This window comes from Muscardinus avellanarius, assembly GCF_963383645.1.
Source record: "Muscardinus avellanarius genome assembly, chromosome: 16".
Lineage (NCBI taxonomy): Eukaryota > Metazoa > Chordata > Mammalia > Rodentia > Gliridae > Muscardinus > Muscardinus avellanarius.
Window position 1 is genome coordinate 58624976 of NC_137802.1, and position 14918 is coordinate 58639893.

Here is a 14918-nt window from a genome sequence, read left to right on the forward strand (position 1 = left end):
TGAGCTCCTCTCACAGCCTCTGGGATGGCCCCTCCTTGGCAGACGTCCTTGGACTGTAAAGCTTTCCAGCCGCCATCCTCCCAGCTCCCTGTGGGACACGAGGGCCACCTCTCCCGCTTCCTGGGGTCAGCGTGATCCTCCGCCGGCTGTGGAGCAGCTCAAGGCACTTGGTTTGGGAAGCCTGGTCTCCCTGCTAAGCTGGGAGGCATCAAGCTCTGGACTGCAGAGACCAGGCCTGCAGTCAGGGCTGGGCACCAGAATGGAGGGCCGCCGAGTCAGAGGGCGTCTGGAGTCACTGGGGACTGGGGCTCCGTGGGCTCATGGAAGTAGTAGTAGGGCTGGAAGAGCCTCTCGTGGCTGCACAGCTCCATGGCCCGGTAGGTGTGTGCGAGCAGGTGGGGGAAGCGGGAGGTGAAGTAGCGCACGAAGTCGTCAGGGAGGGAGCCCAGCGTGTCCTGCACCTCCGTGGGGAGCTCGCGGTAGTGGTGCTTCTGCAAACGGGCAGAGACAGAGGTCAGGCAGTGAGAAGACAGAGCGCTAGCCGCTGCTCCTCTTAAAGAAAAGGAAGCCACGTTTATGCATCCCACGCGCCATCCCCAATGGGCTCGGCAGCTGCTCCGATGTCTTTGGTGGGTGGTTTGACAGTACTGGCCAAGAGCACCCTTAGGCCCCAGAGAACACGGAGGGTCTCCAGAGGGTCCCGGTTACAGTGTGTTTGAGTCAGCAGAAAGACCATGACAGACACGTCTCCAAGAGGCTGCTCCCCAGAGCCCAGTGCTGCACCTCAACATCCCAGACAGGAAACCCATGTAGCTTTCCTGTAATCCATCGAGTCCAGCTGAGGCCGCCCAGTCCCTGAGAGGTGGAGTCCAGGATGCATAGGGACAGATGAAAGGAGGCCGGCGTCTCCGTGTCTGCCCCTCCCGTCCCCATCCCACCAACCCTTTACCTTATTTCTCATGGCTCTGAGGAGATCTCTGACGGAGCCACCTTTGTAGGTTCTGAATTTACGCAGATCTAGAAAAGCATTAAGAAATATTAAGGCTAAATGAGTAATGAATAAACAAAATTTAAAAGAGAACAATCCTTGGGGCTCTGGGGATGAAGCAACTGGACTGAAATGTTTATCATGGGGCCTGCGGGTGGCGTTAGCCTGAGGTCCACCTCCAGGTCGCACCCAGGTCAAAATGGCCCCCTAGAGCCCAACACCGTCCTCACCTGTCACTCTAAGATCAAACATCAAACACACAGCAGCGTAGCCACACCCCAAAGGCCACAAGGGACACATCTCGCACCCAGGAAGAGCTGCCTGGAGCTGCCTCAGCCTGCTAACTTCTTAGGCATGGCTGCTGCCTGCGGAGCCCTCCCGGGGCCTCTGTGTGTCACCTGTCTGGAGGGGGACGGTGATATTCTCCCGCCAGTCCATCTTCACCACGGCTCTCCCGCCTCTCTCTAACTGCCTCACTATTGGGCCATCCAGGGATTCCTTTTCTATTCGGTCACTCACGTCCTGCGAAAGAAACAAGGCAAAACGCTGGTCAGTGCTGGAGGCGCTGAGTGTTGGCTCCAGGCCCCTGATGCCAAGACAGGCCTCTCGCAAGGGAACAGGAGGCTCCTCTTGGGCTCAGGCTGCCTCAGAGCTGGCAGCAGGCGCCCTGCACCCTGTGCCCTAATCCACTGATATCTCTCCCGTTGGCTGTGTCTGTGGCTCAGAGGGACAGGCCTGCAGAGACCATCTCCACAACAGAGAGGTCTCAAAGAGGCATCTCTGGAACTTCACACTCCCACCATGTACCACACCAACACAGTGCCAGATGTGCAAGCTACATTTGCCAGTAAACCAAAGCAGAAAAAGGAAAATAAAAAGGTCATATTCATTCGTATCCTGTGCTTCATCTACCCACTGAGGCAGGACGTGCACACCTGTAATCTTGGCTGCTTGGACGTTTGAGGCAGGAGGATCATAAATTTGAGGCCAGGCAAGCAAAACCCCGTCTCAAAATAACAAAAAGGGCTGGAGGTATAGCCCAGCCCCAGCAGTAGAACATCCCCAGATCCAATCCCCAGCTGAGCTTCTTTCCATAGACGAAGCTTGGTGGCAGGAGCCTGGGATCTGGAGGCCTGAGGGGAGTCAAGCCCTGCTCTACATTTGATTCTGGCAAGGAGAGAGGCCATCAGGAGGTACCCCAAGTACTGGTTCTCAAGGCCCCTGCCAATAAGACAGGCCTCTCAGGGAGGGAACGGGGAGTCATGAGACCCACAAATGTTAACAATGAGCAGCCTTAGGAGAGCCACTGTCTTTTCCTTTTTGACAAAGATGAAGCTATTCTAGCTGAATTCCTAATTTGCAATTTTAGAGCAAAGCCTTGGACAGATTAGCTTGTCACCGTGGGCACATGATTCTGAGCTGCAAAGCTATCACAGTTAGTTGACACAAATGGAAGCCAGCTATTTGTAAGACACTTGACTTGGGGATCCTAACCCTAACCCACGAAGGGTGAGGTCCTTTTGTGCACATTTTGTTTTTCTATATCGTAAAGTGACCTGGACTTGTGGATCTCCCTGTTGCATGGTGTGGGACAGCGGTCATCCCACTGCTGCCCTGGAAGAGCCCGTCCTCCACCTGCATGGTTCTTGAGCGCCGCTGTGGGCCAGGCGGTGAAGGAAGCACGCGGTCACCGCTGACCTCAAGGAGCTTACTCTGCCCTGGGGGCTTCACTAGAGCCAGGGCCCCGCCGGGCTCCAGGACAGTGTGAGGGTCACTCCTGAACTGTGGTGCTCGCCAAGCTCTGCTCTATGTGCCAGGGTGGGTTCCGTTCAACTCGCACTGTGTCAGCCTCTGAAACAAAGCCAGTCTCCACGAGCCGCCTGGCAAGGGCACAAGGTGACGGTCCGACCACCACAGGGCTCACGGTCGCACTCCAATAACATGACTCTGTGCGATCTATCCTAAGCAAGATGAAAGCTGGGCGAAGAATGAGTGAAGACATCAGGAAAATCCAATACAGGGGAATGTTTAGATTTACGAGCCTCGAATGAAATTACACGATGCCTGAAATTTACTTCAAAATAATCAGGGGCGGGGAGGGTGAAGGTTAACCCTTGGAGAACTGGGGAGTGGACAAAGAGAAGCTCTTTCTAGCATTTGGTCTGCTTCTGGGTATATGTGGAAATTCTATAACATGAAGTTTAAAAATCAGGGCACATCCATAAGATAGAATACTGTAATCATTAAAATTTCAGAAATTTACCATGAAAAAATTCTTAAAAAGTATTATGTAAAGAAAAAAAATAAATCAGGATACAGACTGTATATATGAAAGAAGGTGTATATATATGTGTATATATATATATATATATATATATATATATATATATATATATTTGGTGGTACTGGGGTTCCTGGAAACCCTTCTACCTTTCTACCTCCGAGCTACACTCCCAGACACCTATTTTTTATATTTTTATTTGGAAACAGGGTCTCTGAAGCCAGTGAGGCTGGCTTTGAACCTGCGCGATCCTCCTGTCTCCGCCTCCCAAGCGCGGAGATTACAAGTGCGTGCTACCATGCCCGGCTCTGAAAGAATATATTTAGATGTTAACCAGATTGTTTTGGTTCTAGGATTACGGGTCATGTGTACTCATCTTTAACTCTTTCTACATTTTCAGGATCTGGGAGACACTGAAAGGAGACGTTGGTTGGAGAAACGGACATGAGTACCTGAAAGAACTGGAGCTGCTTCTCCAGGCTCCAAAAGAAGGGGTGCTTCAGCACGTGCTTCGCCGAGGGCCGCTGCTGGGGGTCCATCGCAATCATCTTCTCTATTAACTCACGAGCAACCACGTCTTCTATAAAGGAGAAACGTAAACAAGGAACCTGTTATCTCCAACCGAAGTGAAATACCAAAACCCTTAAAGATCCATTTATCTCTTGACACAGGAGTCCATTTAAAGAAATTAATTGCAATGCACACCAAACTTGAGCTAATAAGGAGAGTCCTCACTGTGTGTTTTGTGAGAAGGCGTGATTGACAATATCCAGTTAACAGAGACTTGGGAAGCATTGCTGTGCCTCTAAGCATGGGAGGATGGGCCATTAAAATGACAGATGACGCCAGGCATGGTGGCACAGGCTCGTGATCCCAGCAGTTGGGAGTCTGAGACCTGAGGATTACAGATCAAGGACAGCCTCAGCTACTCAGTGAGGCCCTTTGCAACTCAGTGAGACCCTGCTTCAAAATAAAGAATAAAAAATAGGGCTGGGGGAGTAGCTTAGAGGTAGAATGCCCCTGGGTTCCATCCCCAGTACTACAAAAAATAAAAAGACACATGGCTAAATATGGACTGACATTCAAGTTCAGGTTGAAAAGCCTGCCAAATCCAGCAAAAGGAAATAACAATAATCAACATCTATGCCCCAAACATAGGGGCAGCTACTTTCATAAATCAAACTCTTTGTGATATGAAGTCACACATAAATCCCAACACAATAATACTGGGAGACTTCAACACACCTCTCACAATACTAGACCGATCTTCCAGACAAAGGGTCAGTAAAGATGTCTCAGAACTAAAGAACACCATTAACCAAATGGACCTGTTGGACACATATAGAATATTTCACCCAACTACAGCAGAGTTTACATTTTTCTCAGCTGCTCATGGAACCTTCTCCAAAATAGATCACATCCTGGGACACAAAATGAGCACTAGCAAATTTAAAAAATGTTACATACTTCCCTGTGTCATTTCAGACCATAATGGAATGAAACTAGAAATCAACTATAAGAAGACCCAGAGAAACAACATAAACATGTGGAGACTGAACACCACACTTCTGAATGAAGAATGGGTCATAGAAGATGTAAGAGGTGAAATCAAGAAATTTCTAGAAACAAATGAAAATAAAGAAACAACATATCAAAACCTCTGGGACACTTTGAAGGCAGTATTAAGAGGAAAATTTATAGCACTGAGTGCTCACATAAGAAAAACAGAAAATCTTCAAATAAATAGCCTTATGACACACCTCAAAGCCCTTGAAAAGCAGGAACAATTGAACCCCAAAGCCAGAAGAAGACGGGAAATTATTAAAATTAGAGCAGAAATTAACGAAATAGAGAATAAAAAAACAATACAGAAAATCAACAAAACCAAAAGCTGGTTTCTTGAAAAAATTAACAAGATTGATAAACTAGCCAACCTAACTAAAAAAAAGAGAGAATCAACCCAAATTATGAAGATAAGGGATGAAAAAGGAGACATTACTACTGACAGTGTAGAAATCCAGAGGATTATCAGAAACTACTTTGAAAAACTATACTCCAACAAAATGGAAAATCTGGAGGAAATTGACAACTTCCTAGATAAATACAACCTTCCTAAACTGAGTCAAGAAGATATAGAACACTTAAACCAACCAATAACAATCAAAGAGATTGAAATAGCAATAAAGAGCTTACCATCAAAGAAAAGCCCAGGACCAGATGGTTTCCCAAGTGAATTCTATAAAACCTTTATAGGAGAACTAATCCCAATACTACTCAAACTATTTCGGGAAATAGAAAAAACCGGGACTCTCCCAAATACATTCTATGAAGCCAACATCACACTAATACCCAAACCGAATAAAGACAGTTCAAGGAAGGAAAACTACAGGCCTATATCTCTGATGAACTTGGATGCAAAACTATTAAACAAAATACTAGCAACACGCATTCAAAACCACATCAAGAAAATCATTCACCATGACCAGGTAGGGTTCATCCCAGGGATGCAAGGCTGGTTCAATATACGAAAATCAATCCATGTAATTCATCATATAAACAGAATCAAAGACAAAAACCACATGATCATCTCAATAGATGCTGAAAAAGCATTTGATAAAATTCAACATCCATTTATGATAAAAACACTGCAGAGAATTGGAATAGAAGGAACATATCTCAACATTATTAAGGCAATCTACAATAAGCCCACTGCCAACATCATATTAAATGGGGAAAAACTTCAAGAATTTCCCCTAAAAACTGGAACGAGACAAGGATGTCCACTATCACCACTTCTCTTCAATATAGTACTAGAGACTCTAGCCAGAGCAATAAGGCAAGAAAAGGAAATCAAAGGAGTACAAATAGGAAAAGAAGAACTTAAGCTTTCACTATTTGCAGATGACATGATACTATATTTAGAAAACCCAACAAACTCAACCAAAAGGCTTATAGAACTGATCAACAAATTCAGCAAGGTATCTGGATACAAAATCAATCTTAAAAAATCAGAAGCTTTCCTGTACACCAACCATAAATCCACTGAAAAAGAAATTCAGAAAACACTTCCACTCAGGATCTCCCACAAAAAAATAAAATACCTAGGAATAAACTTGACCAAGGAGGTAAAAGATCTCTACAAAGAAAATTATAAAACACTGAAAAAAGAAATCGAAGAAGATCTTAGAAGATGGAAAGACCTTCCATGTTCATGGATTGGCAGAATAAATATCATTAAAATGGCCATCCTCCCAAAAGTGATCTACAGATTTAATGCAATGCCCATTAAACTACCAAGATCATTCCTCACAGACATAGAAAAATCAGTCCTTAAATTTATCTGGAATAACAAAAAGCCCAGAATAGCCAAGGTAGTTCGCAGTTCGCAGCAACAAAAACTATGCAGGAGGAATCACAATACCTTACTTTAAACTATACTATAAAGCCATTGTAATAAAAACAGCGTGGTACTGGCAAAAAACAGATACATAGACCAATGGAGCAGAATAGAAGACCCAGAAACAAGTCCACACACTTTCAGCCAATTGATTTTTGACAAAGGGGCCAAAAACATACACTGGAAAAAAGATAGCCTCTCCAACAAATGGTGTTGGCAAAACTGGTTAACCATATGCAGAAAATTGGAAATTAATTCCACTTTCTCACCCTGTACAAAAGTCAATTCAAGATGGATCAAAGATTTGGAAATCAAACCAGAGACCTTGAAGCTCCTTGAAGAGGGCATAGGTCCAACACTACAACACATAGGCACAGACAAACATTTCCTCAACAAGACCCCAAAGGCACAACAAATTAAAAGGAGAATCAATACTTGGGATTGCATGAAACTGAAGAGCTTCTGTTCAGCAAAGGAAACTGTCAAGAATCTCAATCGAGAGCCAACAGAATGGGAGAAGATTTTTGCCACCTACACCACTGATAGAGGACTAATATCTAGAATATACAGAGAACTCAAGAAACTCAACACTAAGAAAACAAAGCATCCAATAACAAAATGGGCAAATGAACTAAATAGACACTTCACAAAAGAAGAAATTCAAATGGCCAATAAATGCATGAAAAAATGCTCAACATCACTGGCAATCAGAGAGATGCAAATCAAAACTACCCTGAGATTTCACCTAACTCCAACTAGAATGGCCATCATTCAAAACACAAACAACAACAGATGCTGGTGAGGATGTGGAGAAGTGGGAACTCTAAGACATTGTTGGTGGGATTGCAAATTAGTGCAACCACTTTGGAAAACAGTATGGAGGATCCTCAGAAGAATGGGAACAAATCTACCATTTGATCCAGCAATACCACTGTTGGGTATCTACCCAAAAGAAAAGAAACCAAACTACCAAACTAATGCATGTGTATCTATGTTCATAGCTGCACAATTCACCATAGCCAAACTATGGAACCAGCCAAGATGTCCATCAACAGATGAATGGATTACAAAACCGTGGGATATGTACACAATGGAATTTTACTCAGCCATCAAAAAAAACTCAATTACATCATTTTCAGGGAAATGGATGGAACTGGAGGACATTATGCTAAGTGAGATTAGTCAGGCACAAAAAATAAGAAATCAGATGCTTTCCCTAATATGTGAGAGTTAGGGAGAAAAGAGGAGCAAACAAGTCAACCTAAAGGAGGAGAAATGAGGGGGGAAGAGGAAAATCTCTAAAGCTCACAATGTACTTAAACATATCAAAGTCAATCACTAAGCCAAGCAAGGGAGGGAGGGACGGGGAGGGAATGGGGTGGGATTTGGGTAGGGGTTAAATCAGCGATGAGTACATGTTTGTACACACAAGTTTTTTACCCCAATAAGTTGTATGAATATAATGCACCAATAAAAAAAAATTAAAAGAATAAAAAATAAAACAGGATCGTAAACTAATCATAAAAAAAGAAAAGCCTGCCAAAAAGTAGTACATGTGATTTAAGACTATTTTTATAAAAGAATGCACATATGTCTCGATAAATGAATAATAAGTACCAAAGCACTAATAGCAATTAATAGTAGTCATTGATCCCTGTATAATGGAATTATGGCCTTTACACTAATTTTTTATAATGAAAATAAAAATTAAACCATAAATCAAACAATACTTTAAGCAGGGTGTGGTGATGCATACTTGTAATCCCAGTACTTGAGAGGCTGAGACAAGAGAATCACAGGTTCAAGGAGAGCTTCAATAAGTAGTGAGACTCTCATCAACTTAGTGAGACCCTGTTTCAAAATAAAAATAAAAAATAGGGGTGGGGTACATGTAGCTTGGAGGTAGAATGCCCCTGGGTTCATTCCCCAGTACCTCAAAACAAAATAAACCAAACCCCTCCCCACAATAATTTAGCTTTACTTTTTTCAAAAGGTAGTGCCAGAGTATCATGGTCCACTAGAACCCACAAACCCCAAAACCAGGGAGAGGGACTTGCACACCTGAGCCAGGAGAGTGAGGGCGGCCTGTCTGTCCCCGTCCAGTGCAGGCTGTGTCCACTGGCCCTGGCCTCACGGAGCCCAGTTTACAAAGTGTGCACAACTTATGCTCCCAAATGCCAGCCCAAGGAGGGACCTCAGATTATTCAACCCTCCCCTCACACGCTGGACTAGGGAGGTCCCCAGAGGGAGCCCTGGCCCGGTGGCGGGTGCTGGAGGACAGCTGTACCCCCGGCTCTGGCAGCTCCGGGGCCCAGGGCGAGCAGCACGAGCCTGGCCTGCACTCACCGTGCTTCTCTGGGTGGAAGCAGTCGAGGTTGTAGGCTCCCAGGAGGATGTTGGCCTGCCGCTGCAGGGACTTGCCAAAAGGGTGGCTGCCCTCAGAGATGACATAGTAAAAGACGCATCCTGCAGAGAAGATGTCCACCGTGTAGGTCTGCAAAGAAACACAGGACGTGAGTGTCCCGGGAGCCAGGGAAGCAGGAGCACTGTGCCCATCAGCCCCCAGAAGGTGTCCTGGGAGCGTCAGCAGATGGTGTGAACTGCCCAAGCAGCCAGCGTGGCCTGCAGTGCTACCCTGTGTTGTAGTCACGGCGGAGGACAGGTGTGGGAGTCAAAGGCCTGGGATCTGCCTCTGCCCCGTGCCAGCTGGCACCCTGGCCCCTCTGCGCCTCGGCTTCTTCACATGTAAGCCATGATGGCTTGTTCTTCCTGGGATTGTGAAGCGCAGACGCATTAGTGTATGACCACGTGGGTGGCCGCAGCAGGCTCTCCTAGACCCTGGATATTCGTTACCCAACTGACAGCAAAGTCCCCATGGTGGGATCTGTGTTTTCTTCTCTGTCGCACCCCCAGGGTGTAGAAGGGTGTCTGTGCACAGCAGGCACGTAAACTTTATTAGCTAAGTGAAGGAAACAGTTTTTAGTTCAAAAATAATCCTAGAAAGAAATTTATGTGACGTTTCCAGTGAGGTCATTTTTGACCTTATTTGATAACGCCTCTCACTTATTCCAGGAAACCACTCAGTGTCTACAGGTGAGCTGCTTTTTAAGGAAACGTGTGTGTGCGTGTGTGTGTCTGTGTATGAATAAGAGCTATAGTTTATTTCAACACTAAAGATCATTGAGATATAGTGACTAAGAAAGAAAAAGAGGGCCAGGCATGGGGGCACATGCTTATAATTCTAGTACTTGGGAGGCTGAAACAGGATTGCAGGTTTGAGGCTAGCACATGATATGTTAGCAAGACTCTGTTCCAAAACGTAAAACAAAATAAAATAAAACAGGGTCAGTGCTGTAGCTCAGAGGTAGAATGCCTCTGGGTTAAAAACATGTAAAAAAGAAAAGGGAAAAAATGGCAGCTAATAAGTGTAGAAGAATTTCATGGTACTGAGTGCTTTAGGTGAAGATGGCCAAAGATGAAAGCCACTGGGCAATGACAGCCACAGTGTGCCCTGACCCGCCGCGCATCACTTCTAACAGCAGGGAAAAGTGCCCTTCACGTGGAGAGGGCAGCTGGCACGGTGACTCAAGCCAGCCTCACTCAGGGGCACAATGCTAATGGTGCCATCATGTGCCTCCGACGTAATGATCTATGATCTGTTCTAGCCCAAACATTTCTGTTAAGTCTAATCGAGCCCTTTAGACCTAACTTCCAGTATGCAGGAAATACAGAGAATAGAGAGAAATGTTCCAGGACCTTCCTGGACTCTTCAAACGCCCGCATCAGAAGCAAAGCAGGTGGGTGACTGTGGAAGTCTACAGAGGCCTGTCAATGCAGTACAGTTGGTGGGGTCCTGATGGACAAAAGAGCTCTACAAAAGGCTGTTGGACTAACGGGAAACGAATATGGCTTGAACATGAGGCAATAGGACGAAACAGTACTAACCGTTCAGAGGTGATAATGGTGTGGGTCAGGAGGAAGAAGGGACTTGTTCTTAGTAGACATGTTGCAATATTTAGGAGGGAAGGGCTAGGGTACCAATTGCTTAAACTCAATGGTTCAACAATAGACACATAGGAGAGATAAAGCAAATGTAGCAAAAACATTAACCCACATTGAATCCAGGGGGTGGTATACAGTTCAAGATAACATTTCAATTTTCTATGTGTCTAAAAATTCTCAAATTAAAAGCTGTACAAACAAAAAAATTGAAAACAGGAGGTTTGCTCATTTTATGCGAGACCTGATTTCCCGGTTACCCCAAATAAAAAAGGGGTTAAAAGGTAATTGGGAGAGTAGGATAAAAAAACGGGTACAATTGCCAGATATGGTGGGACCTGCCGGTAATTTCAGTGCTTTAGAGGCTGAGACAGGAGGATCATAGGTTCACAACCAGCTTCAGTAACTCCGTGAATCTCTCAGCAACTTAGCAAGACCCTGCTTCAGAAAAAAAACTAGTCCTGGGAATGTAACTTGGAGCTAGATTGCCCGGGGTTCAATCCCTAATACCACAAACAAAACAAAAACAAAAAACCACTGCTCACATCAGCCCCTCCGTGCACCTTGTGTACACAGGAAGGGAAGGCTGCTCGGCAGCTCTGTTAAAGCAGTGTCAATCTCCAGGCAAGTGCGCCAGCCCCCCAACTTTGAACTTGAGGGTCCTACTGCGAGGTCCAGTGGGCTGGTTCTGTGCTTTTCAGGGCTGTGTCCATTACTCACAGGGTTCTCCTTACAGTCTTCGCTCAGCATCTCCGGGGCGATCCAGCCTTCGGTGCCAGGCACCCCAGAACGGCGGCTGAAGCTATGTCTGCCCACCGCCAGCTTCTTACAGAGGCCAAAGTCAGAGATCATGGCTTTGATCCTGCCGTGAGCGTTGGGCATGGAGAGGAGAATGTTGTGGGGCTTCAGGTCTCTGTGAACTGAGAGAACTCCAGATGCATCCAGGGCTCACCACAAGCCACTCCCTACATGGCAGTGTCCTCGGCAGACCCTTTACACTTGCCGTCCTCTCTAAAGGCTTTCAAGTACATAGGATTCCTCCTCAAATTCTTATGCGACTTGTCCAGGGACTGAAGCTCCCACCCCACCCCCACACATCAATGGCAGAGCCAAGCGCTACAGTGGCAAGGCCGCCTGTGCAGTTGGATCCCCTGCCCTGGTCCTGGGCCTGCAGCGGGGAGCGCTCACCAATGTTGAGGGAGTGCAGGTGCGCCAGGCCCGAGGTGGTCTGCTGCAGCAAGGTGATGGGCTCCAGGCCAAGGTGGGCAAAGTCCTTCTGCTCCACGTACTGCAACAGACAAAGGCACGGTCACTGCACACAGCCCTCGGGACTTCTTGGCCCCAGAACTCCTTTTCGATCCCGTTTTACTGCTGACATTCTCTGTCCAAATCCATATTTTCCAACAGACCTCCTAAAATCACAGACTGACTTAAACAAATAAATAAGGCTCCAATTTACTAATTTTCAATGAGAAAGATAAGAAGGAAAGGCATTGGAGCTCACTGCCTCATACTGGTAAACCTATGGGGAATCCAAACCCATACAGGAATACTTCCTGGTAAGCCTGGACACCAAGCAAAACAGGTTTGCTGGATGGTCTTACAGCCTGGGCTCATCAACGGGCAACCTCCATGCCCACACCAGCCATGACAGAGCTGGGCACGATAACCGACCCTGGATGCAAAGGAGGTGTGTGCCAACGTGACCCAGGGCTGTCCAGGCATGCTGAGCAGACCATCCATTAAAACTGGGCTGACAAAATGCTCTACTGCTGGGCGTGGCAACGCACGTCTGTAATCCCAGTACTTGGGAGGCTGAGACAGAAGGATCACATGTTCAAGGCCAGTCTCAGCAGCTTAGTGAGGCTCTCTGCAACTCAGTGAGACCCTTTTTCTTTTTCTTTCTTTTTTTTTTTTGGTGGTACTGGGGGTGGAACCCAGAGGCTTTCTACTTCCGGTCTATACTCCCAGACCTTTTAAAAAATATTTTATTTGGAAACAGGGTCTCACTAAGTTGCTGAAAGCCTCACTAAGTAGCTGAGGCTGGCTTCGAACCCGTACGATCCTCCTGTCTCAGCCTCCCAAGCGGGGATTACAAGCGTGCGCCACCACGCCCAGCTAGTGAGACCCTTTTTCAAAATAAAGAATAAAATAGAGTGTGAGTATAGCTCAGAGGTAGAACATCACTGGATTCAATCTCCAGTACTGCAAAAAAAGTTCTACCTTTGATGTTTGTGGTTAAATGGAGACACACACACACACACACACACACACACACACACACACTGTTCAAACGCATCAAGTTCTACATTTAAAATAAACTCATTTCATTGTACTGTAATTTCAGTAATTAATAAAACAAAATAAAATAATAAACTGGCAGTCCCTAAATGACACCCCGGCTGGTGGGGCAGAGAGCTGCGGTGGCCATGGCAGAGCTGCCCGTGGCCGGGCGCCTGAAGGCCAGCCAGACTCACCTCTTGCAGGGTGGCCGCGCACAGCTCGATGGCAATGTACTGGAACTGCCGGTCCCTCTCCGTACAGAAGTAACGGATCACGTTCGGGTGCTCATCGGATTCCCGCAGCAGCTGGACCTCACGATCTGCGAAGCTAAAACACTCGGGGAGGATCCTCTTCACGGCCACGTCACGGTTGTCAAACATGCCCCTGTGGCACAAGGAGCAGCAGTTGTGTTTGGTTAGAGCCTGTCAGGCTGTGGAAATGAGATGAGGCTCAGGGAATGCAGTGCCCCCGGGACACAGGGCCACCTCACCAGCACCTCAGCCAGAGCCCTGACTGACCACCTCCTCTTAGTGCCCGAGCTACCTGGTCATGTGGCTTGCCTGCCTTCACAGCCACTTAGCCTGGAGGGGTACTGGGCATTGAACCTGGGGACAGTCTACCTCCAAGCTACACCCCTCCCCGCCATTTATTTATTTATTTATTTATTTATTTATTTATTTATTTTTGTTTGTGGTACTGAGGTTCCTGGAAACCCTTCTACCTCTGGGCTACACTCCCAGACCTATTTTGGCAACAGGGTCTCTTAAGCCAGAGAGGCTGGCTTCGAACCTGCACAATCCTCCTGTCTCTGCCTCCCAAGCGTGGGGATTACAAGCGTGCGCCACCACGCCCGGTACCCCTTTTTATTTTTGAAAGGGTGTTTCACTAAGTTGCTGAGGTCCTTGCTAAGCTGACCAGGCTGCCCTGGAATCTGTGATCCTCCTTCTTAGCCTCCCAAGTACTGGGATTATAGGCGTGTGTGCTACACCTGGGTCAGCACTTCCTGAGTTACACCCCTGGAGCCCGACACACAGCCTACAAATGACAGACACACCACACCTGCTTTGGGTGGTGCACAGGGTGAGACTGGCAGCTCCACTCACCGGTATACAATTGTGCCCTCAGCTCCATGGCCCAGGACATCCCTGGGACAGAACGAAATTTTCCCAACCATCACCATGCTGGTTTCCTCATCTGGAGTAAAACATGGGGAAAAAAGACTGTTTTAAGCAGATATCACCTAAAGAGCTTCAAGACTAATAAGGCTACCAGCTTCCTGACTTCTGATTAGGAGCTGGGATTAAAGAGGCAGTAACCCCAGACTCCTTACTGACATTCATGCCCAGGCCCACTGGCTCCTACCCTGCATTGTTTCTGCCTTCACTTTACCATGAAAGTGGATGTCTTAAAAAGCTTTTTGAAGACAGGGACTCTCCATAGTCTCATACATATTTATATATTATTAGAACTATTTTTTTTTTTTTTGCATTGCTGGTCTGGTGATAGAACCCAGGGGCATTCTATCTCTGAGCTATCTCAGCCCTATTTTTTATTTTCTACTTTTTGAAAAGGGATCTCACTCAGTTGCAAAGGATCACGAACTGTGATCCTCCTGTCTCAGCCTCCCAAATGCAGGCTGGGATTGCAAGCGTATACCACCACACCCGGCTTTATACTATTAGAACTATGTAATGGTTAACAAAAATTAAAAATCTACCTCAAAGACCTATACCTGAACATTCCAGGGGGGCAGTGGATATGAAAAATGATGAGACCACTGGACTTGGGGATCTGAGGTCCCTGCACAATCTGTCAGTCCCCCCAGAATATGGGTCCTGACAACTGGCTTGAGCCAACTCCCCAAGAGAAGAGTGGGTCACGGCTGCACTTTTGTGCTTGGCCACAGGCTGGCCATGGGAATTCTCTCAGGCCCAATAGGCTGTGCCTTCTGGTCAGTAGTGATTCCCAGC

General features: G+C 46.5%; 1 protein-coding gene across 1 annotated transcript in view; it reads right to left on the reverse strand.

The window, feature by feature from the left end:
* Positions 1-275: 275 nt before the first annotated feature.
* ERN1 (endoplasmic reticulum to nucleus signaling 1) overlaps positions 276-14918 on the reverse strand; it is a gene marked incomplete at both ends in the record, with an annotated part of 90274 nt that continues 75631 nt past the window's right edge. Inside the window, 9 exons of the mRNA XM_080712445.1 lie at positions 276-491; positions 950-1017; positions 1387-1510; positions 3722-3849; positions 9013-9160; positions 11386-11585; positions 11854-11953; positions 13143-13332; positions 14052-14142. Of these exons, the coding sequence (XP_080568571.1) occupies positions 276-491; positions 950-1017; positions 1387-1510; positions 3722-3849; positions 9013-9160; positions 11386-11585; positions 11854-11953; positions 13143-13332; positions 14052-14142 (1265 nt within the window). The remainder of the gene's footprint in view (positions 492-949; positions 1018-1386; positions 1511-3721; positions 3850-9012; positions 9161-11385; positions 11586-11853; positions 11954-13142; positions 13333-14051; positions 14143-14918) is intronic.